The sequence below is a fragment of the Globicephala melas genome, chromosome 13, assembly GCF_963455315.2.
Source record: "Globicephala melas chromosome 13, mGloMel1.2, whole genome shotgun sequence".
In the NCBI taxonomy this organism is placed as follows: domain Eukaryota; kingdom Metazoa; phylum Chordata; class Mammalia; order Artiodactyla; family Delphinidae; genus Globicephala; species Globicephala melas.
This window is the reverse complement of record NC_083326.1, coordinates 43,078,665-43,093,538: the sequence shown is the minus strand read 5'-3', so window position 1 is coordinate 43,093,538 and position 14,874 is coordinate 43,078,665. Positions and strand designations below refer to the sequence as shown.

At 37.6% G+C, this 14,874-nt stretch overlaps 1 protein-coding gene and 1 long non-coding RNA gene across 2 annotated transcripts in view; one reads left to right on the top strand and one right to left on the bottom strand.

The window, feature by feature from the left end:
• The window catches only part of LOC115863564 (uncharacterized), a 173,438-nt gene that overhangs the window by 119,796 nt on the left and 38,768 nt on the right, over positions 1-14,874 (bottom strand). The gene's annotated exons all lie outside the window — the stretch shown is intronic.
• DSG3 (desmoglein 3) overlaps positions 6,334-14,874 on the top strand; it is a 29,209-nt gene continuing 20,668 nt past the window's right edge. The window contains 2 exon segments of the mRNA XM_030876478.2: positions 6,334-6,381; positions 14,439-14,474. Of these exon segments, the coding sequence (XP_030732338.2) occupies positions 6,334-6,381; positions 14,439-14,474 (84 nt within the window).

The following is a 14,874-nucleotide window of genomic DNA, read 5'->3' as shown; positions in this document are numbered from 1 at the left end:
CACTTCCTGGACTTGGGTGGCTATTTCCTTTCACATGTTAGGGAAGTCTTCAGCTATAATCTCTTAAATATTTTCTCTGATCCTTTCTCTCTCTCTTCTCCTTCTGGGACCCCTATAATGCAAATGTTGTTGTGTTTAATGTTGTGCCAGAGGTCTCTTAGGCTGTCTTCATTTCTTTTCATTCTTTTTTTTTTTATTCTGTTGTGCAGCAGTGAATTCCACCATTCTGTCTTCCAGGTCACTTATCCGTTCTTCTCCCTCAGTTATTCTGCTATTGATCCCTTGTAGTGTATTTTTCATTTCAGTTATTGTATTGTTCATCTCTGTTTGTTTGTTCTTTAATTCTTCTAGGTTTTGTTAAACATTTCTTGCATCTTCTCAATCTTTCTCTCCATTCTTTTTCCAAGATCCTGGATCATCTTCACTATCATTATTCTGAATTTTTTTTTGGAAGGTTGCCTGTCTCCACTTCACTTAGTTGTTCTTCTGGGGTTTTATCTTGTTCCTTCATCTGGTACATAGCCCTCTGCCTTTTCATCTTGTCTATCTTTCTGTGAATGTGGTTTTTGTTCCACAGGCTGCAGGATTGTAGTTCTTCTTGCTTCTGCTGTCTGCTCTCTGGTGCATGAGTCTATCTAAGAGGCTTGTGGAAGTTTCCTGATGGGAGGGACTGGTGATGGGTAGAGCTGACTGTTGCTCTGGTGGGCAGAGCTCAGTATAACTTTAATGTACGTGACTGTTGATGGGTGGGGCTGGGTTCCCTCCCTGTTGGTTGTTTGGCCTGAGGCAACCCAACACTGGTGCCTATCTGGGCTCTTTGGTGGGTCTAATGACAGGCTCTGGGAGGGCTCATGCCAAGGAGTAATTCCCAGAACTTCTGCTGCCAGTGTCCTTATCCCCATGGTGAGCCACAGCCACCCCCCACCTCTGCAGGAGACCCTCCAACACTAGCAGGTAGATCTGGTTCAGTCTCCCCTGAGGTAACTGCTCCTTTCCCTGAGTCCCAATGCACACAGTACTTTATGTGTGTGCCCTCCACGAGTGGAGTCTCTGTTTCCCCCAGTCCTTTCAAAGTCCTGCAATCAATTCCCACTGGGCTTCAAAGTCTGATTCTCTAGGAATTCCTCCTCCCGTTGCCAGACCCCCAGGTTGGGAAGCCTGACCTGGGACTCAGAACCTTCACTCCAGTGGGTGGACTTCTGTGATATAAGTGTTCTCCAGTCTGTGAGTCAGCCACCCAGCACTTATGGGATTTGATTTTACTGTGATTGCGCCCCTCCTACTGTCTCATTTTGGCTTCTCCTTTGTCTTTGGATGTTGGGTCTTTTTTGGTGAGTTCCAGTGTCTTCCTGTCGATGATTGTCCAGCAGGCAGTTGTGATTCTGGTGTTCTTGCAAGAGGGAGTGAGAGCACGTCCTTCTACTCTGCCATCTTGGTTCCTCTCTCTCAAATCTTATTATTATATCACCTGAGATGGTGAAAAGGCCAGGATGAGGTTAGATCCAGGAGGGATGCTACGTCTTTTGGATCTAACCAAGATCCAGAATTTACTTAGTTCTGGGTCCAGTTTCTTAGATTGCTATGCTCAGAATCTTAACTTTATTTCCATTTATTATAATCTGATAAATTATTAGCATTTAAATGAACATTTAAATCTCTTAGTAGAACTAAAATATATTTTTATATAAGTACTATTTTCTCATATAAGAAGCAGAAAAGAATTACCTATAATAAACATTATGCCTGGGGGAGGGGAGGGAGGAAGGACAATTTCGTACACTATCAGTGGGAATGTAAACTGGTATAGCCTTCTGGGATGACGACCTATTAAAAACTGTACTACATGTGCCCTTTGATCCAGCAGATATACTTGCACAAAATTTTTAAAGATATATTCATTTATTCACCCTGCAAATTGCTGGGAATAAGCTACTAAATGAAATAGACATGATACCTCCCGGATAGAGGGCACAGTCAAGTGGAGAAAGGCAATATAAGCACTCCAACTAAGAAATAACAACGGACACATGGTACTAAGCCCTATACAGGCAGCAAATGGGGATGACAGATAAAATAATGGGGACAACAGTGCCCACGTTAGGGAGTAGGAAGAAAGGACCCCTCTGAGAAGGTCTCATAAGCTACCAACTGATGAATGAGAAGCAGCCAACCAGGCAGGAGAGAAACCGAGTGAAGACCTGAGGCAGGAAAGAGCCGGTGGTTTTTGAAGAACAAAAGAAGGTGCATGTGAGAAGGAAGGAGTGTGTGAAGTGGCTGGAGAGGAACACAGGGAATGGACCAGGCAGTTCCCTGGAAGCCACAACAGGCAGTTTTGATTCTGTTCCAAGTACATTGGAAGCCACGATTCTTTCAAAAATAGCAGTCAGGTTGCTGAGTGAGAGGAGGATTGGGTGAGAGGTGAGAACGGAACAGAAGCTCAGTCCTAGGCCCATTGCCTAGGCTGCCTAAGAGATGCCAGGAATCTGGTGAGTGTGGATGCCCAGAGAAGGAGGGAACTAGATGGATTCAAAATAGATTTTGTAAGTAGATTCCATCTGGTCAAGTTTATCTCCAACCAACCACAAGAACCAAAGAAAAATTTCCTAAAGAAACACATTGTTGAAGTGAACATGAGGCTCATTTGGAAAATTCCTCCATTCACACTCTTTATTACCTTATAAAAATATTCCCACAAATAAGCAATTGCCTAATCAGACTAAACAAAGCCAAAAGATGTTGACCCTAATCCATGGCATAAGTAAAAAATTTTTAAATGTGCATTCACCCATATTTACCCTTCTGAAATTTGGGCTTGAATCAATATATGATAAAAAAAAAATTGCACAAATCTTTTGAAAGAAAGAATTCCAGGAATTACAGAACCATGGTGACCATGCTGCATACTCTCTAATAGAAAATTAGATCAATAGCTCTATTTTCACTGATTTTTAAAGTTGCAGACTGTTCTCTGCAAATGCACAATTATTGCATTCTCTGACATTTCTGGATGCCTTCAAGTGATGATCCTAATGAAAGAAGTGTATGATTTCCATTATCTCAAATAACAAAAAGTGATGTATCACTACATTGGCAGACCATTTCAGGATGTATGTATCATTTTGTTAATGCATGATTTGTGGAACTCATACCTTAATTAATGAAGTTGTGGACATTCAAGAACAATTAAATATCAAGAAGTAGTGATGTCTGACATATAAGATATAGTATATACATGTTTCCAGTCAAAACAAACAAAAACCAGTGAAGGCCTGCCAGTGAAAGCAGTCTTATTAACATCCTCTACTTGGTGAATAATAGAACTGCTGTAGATAATGAGCATTAGAAATATCATGGAAACCTCTGAAGCCACTGCCTCTTAAATAAACACTCATTTTTATTGTTTCACTTCTTATGCCATGGTTCAATTTCCAGCAGATTGAAGAATGGTCTCTTCTTACACCTACGATGTATTGTATCTATTGTCCAATTCTTACATTTTTAATATGATGCATCAAACGAAGCACAATACACACATACAATGAAGCTCCTTTTTAACGATTATGATTATTATTGTTATGATCCTCATTTTTATTTCAGCTTCTTGAGTAAAAGCCAGTTTCAAGTTGGGCTTATGTTTCCAAAGCCATTATCTGGAGAGTAATAACATAACCACTCAACAAAAACTATTGGAAAATCCTCCCTTCTTTCCTTTTCACAAACATAAACATAAACAAAAATAGCAAGTGAGAACACTGCTTAGTCCAGAAGACACAATGCAATGCACTCCCCAGCAGGAGTAACCTCCAGGCCACCTTCTTATCACCATGTAAATGTGGCCCCAACACAAGGATGCTTCATTACCTTACTGAGGTTCCCAATCCTGCAAAGAAAAAGCAGTGTTGGCTTAAAACACTGTCAAGAGCACATAGAAGGAAGATTAGGGGAGTCCTGTCTGCCTACAGAATGCACAATGGGATCCGTCCTTGCTTTCTGAAACCCTCCTTAACAGGGAAGAGTAAATGGAGCCAGCCTGAATCAGGCCAAGTCTGGTACATTACTCTCCTCTAAGGGTGCCCATACCCTATTTACACCACCTAACCAAGAATCCTTAGATGGTATTTCAAAATACAAAAATGAAATACCAGTTAAGTCCTTAACCTGTGTTCAGGTGAGGAAAGAGTGAAGTGATAATCAACATTTTAAAGTCTAATTAATTAAAATTGTCAAAGAAGGGACTTCCCCGGTGGTCCAGTGGTTAATACTCCACGCTCCCAATACAGGGGGCTCAAGTTTGATCCCTGGTCAGGGAACTAGATTCCTCATGCCGCAACTAAGAGCGTGCATGCAGCAACAAAGATCCCACGTGCCACAACTAAGACCCAGTGCATCCAAATAAATAAATAAATAAATAAATATTTATATAATTGCCAAAGAACTGAAGCTTTAGGAAAGGTAAATCAGAAAAAAAAATTGAGTCATATCTAGAATTTAGTCCAAAATGCAACTTATGGGTATTCCTAGGAATATCATAATTCACTGCTATCACTTTTTAAATTTCTTTTGTCTTTAGCACAATAATGCTTTGAAGAAATTGCAAGATATTAAATTATGGAAAAAGGAAGGAATTGAAAGTTCATTATGTTTTTCTCTTTTTCCCTGCCCCAAAGTTTAGAATGTTATTCATAAAAGCTTTCTGTACTCACATTATTTTTAAAGAAGTTTCTTTTTAAATTATAAAACTAATACATTCTCATTACCAAAATTAAGAAAATACATACAACCATAATGAAGAAATAAAATACATCCATAATCACTTCATTCAAAAAATAAGTTCTAGTATATTAAGGTGGTTCATTCTAGTCTTTGACCATATGTATGTATTTTTCATTATGCTATAAGAAAAAAGCCCCAGTATACATACATATAAACCCAAAACTCTCACTAATGTTAAACAAATTCAGATACTAAATTCAGAAGCAACCAACACTTCAATTGCCGAATTCTGCATTATACAAATCACTAAGTTCAATAAAGCTCATCCCAGCTTCTATCTCCTTACTTTTGTTAACTAGTCCAGTCACAGACTAGTGAATATACTTAATGCCACTCAGCTGAAACTTAAAAATAGTTAAAATAGTAAATTTTGTTATGTATATTTTACCACAATTTTTAAAAAGACAAAAAAATTCCACAAGATTTTTACCTATACGGTGTTTTTTTCCAACTCCTAGACTATAAAATCCTTTCTGTCTAAAATATTCTGATTAAATGGTTTCCCTGGTACTAAAAAGCTTCCAAAACCTGATGCACAGATACTTATAACATTGTTTTTCTACCAAACATTTAAAAAAATATTCTGGAATGTTAAGAGTGCTCTTAACTCTAGTGTTATAAGCAAACTAAAAAGGTGCTTTAGTAGCTTTTCCCCATCCCATAACTTGAGTTGGAGTCCAGGAGTTTAGAAGTGCACAAATAAACAGCAGTGAGCAGGGTATCTGCTCTAGAGGAAATGTAATTAAAAGTGCACAGAGTTGACCTACTTCACTAGGCAAATTAATTTTTTAAAAACTTATAAATGAAAAGAAACACAATAGAAAGATGTCATCTGAGTATTATCAGGGATCTGATTTTGCAATGCACAGCTTATATATTTCAAATATCCAAGGCACCATATGCGTTTAGTCCAATTTTATTTCCAATTGTTTTCATTCAAAACTTGTATTAATAACTGCTTGATGTGACGGTTTTCTTCTTCAGATTTGTAGTTTCTTTCAATAAAATTGAAAGCCATATTATTGCTTAACACCTAAAATATATTTTGCTTAACTTTAAATCTACTCACATACACTCAGGCTAAAAATAAATGCTCTTCCACAAGTTAGATTTGGGGGAATTTTGTAGGCTTTGTTTTATTTTTCGGTTTTAATTGGCACCATGAGAAGCAGCCAACTAGATCCTTTTTCAGTGTAGTCAAGGTTAACTTTTTCACTTCCACACCATGATTAGTTTATCATCTGGTACCTTCCTATTAAAACTGTAAAAACCAGCCTGTGAAGCCTGTGAACTTTTCTTTCAGCTTCCAACAGAGGATTTCATTGCTTCAGGAATTGAGGTGTGTCTAAGTTTTTACCTGGGAGCAAGAGTGATGCAAGCGTTTCTGGTTTAGGGTGGGGAGGACCTGCATAACAGGCTATCTGCAGACTCCTGAAGACTCTTGCTGTCCTGAAGACAGCAGAGACGCTGAGAGGGCTTTCCTTAGACATCGCATGCAGGCGGTTGGAAGGACTAAAGCAGCAGCTCCCTTGGATTTGTTCACCAAGGAAATCAGAGACAATGGCTTGGCTCCTTTTCAGAACCACAGGGGCTCTGGCCATTTTAATGGTAAGTCCTATTTTTTTCTAATAATTGCAAACTTTCCCTGTTTCCTTCCTTGTTAGAGAATGCTATATTTGACTGCTGAATCCCTATTATAAATTCTAAAAAGAGTTCAGTGGAAATAAACATTTTAAAATGAAACTGTAAAGATTACCAATTTCCCCCTTTTGTTCCTTTTTTTAATGTTGTATTTTCACATAAGAAAATAAGGCAGATGATAGAAATGAATTTGAAAGTTGCCATTTAGCATTTCTTTAGGTAAATAATTAACTGAAGAATTAAATAATCCTGGTCTCAAGTCTATTTTCCACAACACCTTCACCTTCTTCAAAGTAATGCTTTTATTCGTCTTTTTATTCATGCTTTTATTCTAATACACAAACTAAAACACATAAAAGAGAACGAGCTCTATTTTCCAAGGTTTTATATCTCTTAAGAATATGGCTAAGAATTGTACATGCCTGGTCTTGATACCTGACATGTTTTTAAGTAGTCAAAGACCATGGAATTAGAATCAAAGCAATGTTTGACTCTAGAGAAGTTGGGAGGGTTATTAAGAAAACAGCGTTTTATGTTTAGCCTTTATGTGCAAAAGACATCCAACCTTTGGGTACAAAAGAAGACAGAATATCTTATAAGCCAGTTCTTCAGAAGAGTAATACTTTTGTGGATTGGGAAAGTTTTATATAATATTACATAAAAGAGAAGTGGAATCTGGAGAGCAAAGCACTAGCCTGGATGTTACAGACTAATTTTTTCCTTAAATGTGTTGTTTTAGTAAAGAAGAAAACTTGTCACAATATTATCAGTTACACAAAGATATCAAAATAGTGAAATATACCCTAATGAATATTTTTTAAATTCCTCATACTGATTCCTTTTATCAATAATAAATTGGGTTGGCCTACACATCAGTTTCCCTCATTTCCTCATCTAAAAAAATTGAGATAATTGAACTTCAAGAAGTTATAGGGAGATAGTTCTCAAGTAAGAACATTCTAAAAATTAAATATGTTTAAAATTAGAATAGACTGCCTGTGAGCCAGTTTCCCAGCCTTCCTTCTCATGGCAATGGTCAAGCAGAAAAATTGGTATCACACCCTTCTGTTTGAGTCTGTTTCTATTATGACAGGATAATTAATTGTTTTGGCAATCTAATGAATTTAATTGACCCAGGAACATTGTAAAAAGAAATGTGACAATTGTAATGACTTCCCCACTTTTCCAGATGGTCCTTTCTGAACTAAATGAACTGCAGGTAGCCTCATAACCCATCTGTCCAAGCCAATGACCAACCTGGGAAGCTAGGGGATATGTGGAAGGGAATGTCAGAATAGTGTTGTCACAGAGTGTGACGGCCACATGCTTAGAGGAGCTTCTTTCCCTGCTTTGACATGTACCACTCTCAGTTACCATTCTGGTTCTGGAGTGACTGTAAGATCCTTATACTGAGGGCTGTTTTATTCTTCTTTTTATCCCCAATGCCCACCATAATATCTGTCTTACAGTGGATGCACAATTGTCTGAAGAATGGATAAATGAATGATTGAATGAGGTCTCTCTCAACTATAACTTCCCCTCACGGTGCCTCTATAATGGAAGTCATGGAAGAAGCTATGAGGGGTTAGAACATTTTGCTCCCCTCAGGAAAATTTTACAGGCACACATACACAAACACACAAGCTATTTAAACAACAATATAACTTCATACATAATTGTTAAACTGAGAGGTCTGGACCTGCTCTTTCCAATATGGTAACCAGTAGCCACATGTGGCTATCAACCACTTGAAATGTGGTTGATCTGTATTGAAATGTGCTGTTAAGTATAAAGCATACACCATGTTTTGAAGATTCAGTATGAAAAAAAAATGTAAAATTTATCATTAATAATTTTTATGTTGATTACATATTGAAATGGCAATATTTTGGACATATTAGTTTAAAATATATTAATAAAATTAATTTCACCTTTTTAACCTTTTTAATATGAATAATAGAAAATTTAAAATTATATATGCAGCTCACATTTGTGGTTATTATATTTCAACTGGATGGTGCTGGTCTACTCTTAATGCTATTAGTGGAAGGCAGTGTCAGTCAGAGGTGAGGTAGGCAAACCAGGCTCCATGGACCAGGTGAGATTTGAGCTGCTTTTTGATAAGTATAGATGGGCCACAGGGAGATATCTTCGGTTGTCAGCCCAGCACATGCAAAGGCAGGCGCAATTATGGCACTTGCCTAGAGGAAATGGACACACTGATTTGGCTGGAATGATAGTCTGCATTGGAGAATCTGGACATGAAGTTAAAAAGGCAGATGAGGGTCAGACTGAAAAGTGCATTCTGTGAAGGGTAATGAAACCCTTTTAGAAGTGGGGAGCCACCCAGAGTTTCGAAATAGCTTGGTGATGGGAAAAAACAATGTTTTTAAAAGCACTGTGGAGTGGGAAAGCAAATCTTTTGTTATTAAAGGGTGGGGTCTGAAAGTTGGAAGACCTGTTTGGAGGTTTTGAGTTAATGACACCAACCTATGACCATACAAGTGTTGCCTAGAGAGGTAATATATGAAAGCTAAGTCACAGACTCCATTCTATGCCTGTACCACTGACTCATTCCAGGCCTTGCTTCCTTAGCTGTCAAATAAGAATAATCATATCCCCCTGACTAATGAGAATGACCACAGTAAGAATAAAGGAGCAATGTGCACAGGAAAGTGCTCTGGAAAACATAAAGTGCTTTGTAAGACTCTAATTCCTATTATTTGTAATATTTTAGTAATAAAGATGAATCTTGATTGATGAAGCAATCCAATTTCCAGTACTAATAAATATATGAAAATTAATTTCCTCCTGAGCCCTTCCGAAAGTTAAGATTCTAAAATCAGAATAACCTTGCCAAGAAATTCCAGCCAGCCCTGCCTGACTTGAGCAAAACTTAGGAAAGATGTCATTACTTCCACCTATTACCGCTCCCACTTGCTTAATACCCGAAACCGGTTTTCACTTAGAACACTCAATGTCCATGACGTTTCTCATAAACTTCTTAGCCTTTGTCTCTTCCTTTCCTGTTAAGAGTCATTCTGGAGCTTCCCTGGTGGCGCAGTGGTTGAGAGTCCGTCTGCCGATGCGGGGTACCCGGGTTCATGCCCCGGTCCGGGAAGATCCCACATGCCGCGGAGCGGCTAGGCCCGTGAGCCATGGCCTCTGGGCCTGCGCGTCTGGAGCCTGTGCTGCGCAGCGGGAGAGGCCACAGCAGTGAGAGGCCCGCGTACCGCAAAAAAAAAAAAAAAAAAAAAAAAGAGTCATTCTGATAGCCTAAGGTGAGGGCTTGCTTTGGAAAGTTCACCACAAGAATTACATAGGCAATTGGCTACTATCCCTAATTATACTATGAATAATTGAATTTGTATAACATGCACATTTTTCTTGCATGGCCACTGCACAGTTGGCCAGGCTCTACACTGCACAATGCCAGGAAGTGCATTCACATAAACTACAATGTGAACAGTGCCCCCTGGAGCTGTGCAAGGAGCAACCTACTCAATTGTATGGTGGAGCTCTGGTTCTTATCTTTTTCTTTTTCTTTTTTTTTTTTTTTTTTGCGGTACGCGGGCCTCTCACTATTGTGGCCTCTCCCATTTGTGGAGCACAGGCTCCGGACGCGCAGGCTCAGCGGCCATGGCTCACGGGCCCAGCCGCTCCGCGGCATGTGGGATCTTCCCGCACCGGGGCACGAACCCGTGTCCCCTGCATCGGCAGGCCGACTCTCAACCACTGCGCCACCAGGGAAGCCCTCTTATCTTTTTCTGATGCTCAAGAAAGAGAAAGTCCTTACGTGCCTTGACATGAATAATAATAATAAAAGGTCACTTAATATCACAGTGGCTCTTTTACACCTTTTTTTAAAAGTCTGGACAAAAGTAATTAACACTTATTAAGCAGTTACTGTAGGCTAGGGATCATCTATATGCTTTAGACGTGTTAATTCATTTAATCCTCACAACAAACCTATAAAGTAGAATTATTATTTCTATTTTACAGATGAGGAAACTGAAAAATTAAGTAATGTTCCCAAGTTATTCAGCTGGTACCTGGTGAGACTGGGATTTTAATTCAGGGATTCAGGATCCAGTGTCCAATTTTCTATTGCTACATTTGACTGCATCCTACACAGTATTTAAAATGAGCTCTTGAAAACAGCCATGGGTATTTGTTTTCACCTCTATCATGACACAAGGCTTAACTTTCTAAATTGAGCTTACTCTAAACATCAGTTATTAAAAATTGAACTGTCCTAAATTAATTTTTAAGTAATTAAACATGTATCATTTTTTTCAATTAAAGAATTTGCCTTGATTAATACAAAGCTTATTAAAATACTTCCAGGTTTTTAAATTTTTATTTTAAAAAGTCTCTCTATATATAAAGCTATGAGGTATCATAAAATATAAATCACTCATTTCTTCTGAATTGTACATATGAAATTTATTCCAACATGTATTGAATGACCTCTATGATCTGACACATAAATAATCTTTGTACTTAACCAATTATAAAAATAATATCACCAACCTATGTATATATATTTCATGAATTTTTCCAAAAATAATTAATAATTTTAAAAAATCAAGTTTAAAATTTGTAATGATTTCTTTGAATTACCCAATTCATTCTATAAATTTCCCAGAGGGGAGTGGGTGTGATCCACTCTTATCCCATTCTGAGAAGAGTGGCCATGCCCTAGCCTGGCTAGGACTAGCTCCGTGGATCCAATGCACAGTCTAATAGTCTGTCCTTCCCCACACTAAAGTATCAGATTACTCTAAACAAAACCTTGGCCAACTCAGTAAAAAGCAATTGTTATTATATATGATATTTAAAAATCCAGTCACCCATATCCTCAAAATATATTTATTGTGGACCTACCATACTCAATAGGAATCTTAATGATATAACTACATACATTTTAATTAGCAAATAGGGCATGTGAATATCAAATCACTTTATGTCATATGCTTTTTAACCTAATAATCTCATTTGCTTTTAATAAAATATTTCTAATTCTTACGTATGCCAAGGTATTTAGACCATATCAATGCTTTAAAAACCATGTAGTCAAAATTATAAAAATAGGGCTTCCCTGGTGGTGCAGTGGTTGAGAGTCTGCCTGCCGATGCAGGGGACACGGGTTCGTGCCCCGGTCCGGGAAGATCCCACATGCCGCGGAGCGGCTGGGCCCATGAGCCATGGACGCTGAGCCTGCGCGTCCGGAGCATGTGCTCCGCAACGGGAGAGGCCACAACAGTGAGAGGCCCACGTACCGCAAAAACAAAACAAAACAAACAACAACAAAAAAAAAATTATAAAAATAACCAGGAAACAAAGGGAAGAAAGAAAAGTAAAGAAATTCTCAAGATATGGAGTGTTTTCTCCACATTGGTATTTCCTAGACTCTAGGCCACAAAAAAAGAAAACTCAGTTGATTTACATTGTCAAGAAGCTATTGAAATATTTATTACATATTCAAAATACTTATATGAACAAAGTAACTAAAACATCTAAGTAGCCACATATAAGTATTAATTAACTAAAATAGGAAAGATTCTTGTGTGTGTTTTTTTTGTGGTACGCGGGCCTCCTACTGTTGTGGCCTCTCCCGTTGGAGCACAGGCTCCGGACGCGCAGGCTCTGCAGCCATGGCTCACGGGCCTAGCCGCTCCGCGGCATGTGGGATCTTCCCAGACCGGGGTACGAACTCGTGTATTCTGCATCGGCAGGCGGACTCTCAACCACTGCGCCACCAGGGAAGCCCAGGAAAGATTCTTTAAAACACTATTTGAAATAATGTAAGCCTATGATTATATGTCTCAATACACATATAAAGAACACTGCATTATTCAGAAGTGCCCCATATTCCTAGAAATACAAAAATAATCCCATTTTCACTATATTCCCTAAAATTGGAGAACATTCTTGTTGGCCTGACTTTAAAAGAGAGGATGGGAAACAGTAAAGGTCTGGCTGAGTGACTTCTCTAAGGGCTCTGATTCATTGAAATGATTGAACAAGTAAGAAACACCTGTCTGCAATGCTCATTTTCCATAGTTCAGGGTTTGTCCTTCCTTTGCTTCCCAGGAAAACAGAAATCATGTCTTAATGTCTACTAGAAGAATCATTCTCCGTGGGGCTAGTACAAACATGATTCATATTTTCTGGATGACTCTTTCTGGTTTTCCTGTAAAAGAGATTGTGCCTGGTCCATCCCTCCTCTCACGTGTGGCTGAGTTGTTCTTATGAACTGAGAAAGTAGTACAATGACTACATTGCTCTGGTCTTTTCTCCCAAGTAACTCATGATATTGTTTAATAAAGAGCAGCAAAGCTGTAAAATCATTTTGAGACCTGTTAGAACCACAAGTAATGGTTCTTTTTCATGACAATTTTAAAAAACACCCTTTGAAATAAAGATTTTACTGAAATTTTTAGAATGGAAGGGTCCTGGCATTCTATGTCTGGTATGATTATTCCTTTGGTTCAGACTGGGACCTGCCTCTTTATTATAACCTTCCAAAATAAACAATGTAATAAATCTACATTGTTTCAGGAATAACTGCAGCCTTTGCCAGGAAGAAATCTAAACTGACTATCATATAACTTTCTTTCTATGACTAGTTTTTTTTCTATTTATTTACATTGACTTTGGTTAGAATCTAGTGTAGTGGTGATGTGCACGCTTTAGAGTCAGGTTGCAGGGGTTCAAATCCTGGCTCTCCTGGGGCTGTTAGTTGGGGCAAAGTACTCATTCTCTCATGTCTCCATTTCTTCATCCATGAAATAAGGATTACAATAATAGAATCTCCTTCAGACGACTGCCATACTAAGTGAGAGAGTAAACATAAAGCTCTATGAATAGCAACTGGCACAAAAAAAGTCATTTTTTTCTTCTGATTTATTTTTCACAATCTTTTCCCTAACAGATTCTCTTCAGATTAGGTAATCCGTGAGTCACAAAACATCTGCTGAGGGACAGGTATTGTACGAATTGCAAGAAGAAAAATAATACAGAAGCAATGATTTGGGAAGTTTGCAATTCTCTTGGCTTGATATCACAATGCACATAAAGCCATAAGAAATAATAAATCATGGTAAACCATTACGAGCGAAACTGCATGTTATAGAATATGTGTTGTACAAACTGAGAAAAGGAGACATCAGTAAGGACAGTTTCATGGAGACTGTTGGAACTTGAAATCATCTTAAAGGATGAGTAATATTTAAGTGTGTGAAGGGAAAGAAGAATGCATTCCAGGGGGAAAATGACACAGATGAAGGTCCTGTACGCCCTTGAGAAAGTGAAGACCCTGGCCCACCTGGCTTCATTTTACCTTTATTTTTAGTTTTTTTCAAATCAGTATGAATATTAAGCTCAAATTTAAATTGAACTAGTAAGGCAGAGATGCGCAGATCCATGTCCCACAGAAAACAACACTAGTGGTTGGAATAGCATATCCCGATCTTTTACGTTTCATTCTCTAAATTAGACTAGTTCCTTTCCACTCTCTCCACTCTTATATGACTATATGCCTTACCTTGCAATTGCAACTAACTAATACAGCACTGCCTTTGTACAAGTCAGTAGCGTAAGTCATGGCTTTTAATAATCTCCTATGGCACTTTCTGAAGCTTATCACAATGATGCTCATCATTGTTTCCCAAAGCAATAGCTTCCATAGCTCCCGGGAAGTGTTTATAGAGCAACCAGGTAAGAAATGTCGGGTTGCTGCAACAACTGTTAGAATTTTGAAAAGTCCAATAGATTCTCCTGTGTATCATTGAAATGCTGTAGTCAGATTAAAGAACTGAAAGAACTTGTTTATACGAAGAGTATTTTCTTTTTTTTGGAAGGATTTTGCCCTTTGAATACTGCATCTCCAAATCTACTTCTTTTGAAATAGAAACAAACTACAATATGAACAGCAGAATGTAAAAACCAGGATTATTATCTTATATAATTACTTATTTGAAGAATTCACATTTAATTTGACTTTATTTAAATGTCTACAGGTGGTCCTTTTGGTTCATGGAGAATTGAGAATAGAGGTAAAGTATGAAAAAGTTTTTTGTAATTAAAGTAACAGGTTAAAAAATTAAAATTGTACTCAGGAAAAATAAATATTTAATGTTTTAAATTATTTAATAATTTAATTGTGAAAATATAATTAAAATTCTAATTGCTAACCTAATAATATTTAAATACTAGCAAGAATACGTGTCATTATTGTAACTTATCTCATGCATTCTTCTTATCTTAAATAAATTAACAGGTTTTCATTAAACCTGTCTTTTATGCACAGAATAGTTAGACGTTGTGGAATATATATAGAAAATATAAAATATAATTAAATGCTAATATTAAAAATCATACAGCTCTGTAGCTATTCTAGTTATTTAATGTTTCTTCTTTGCTTGACAGTGTGAGGGAGAGAAAATTAGATATTTA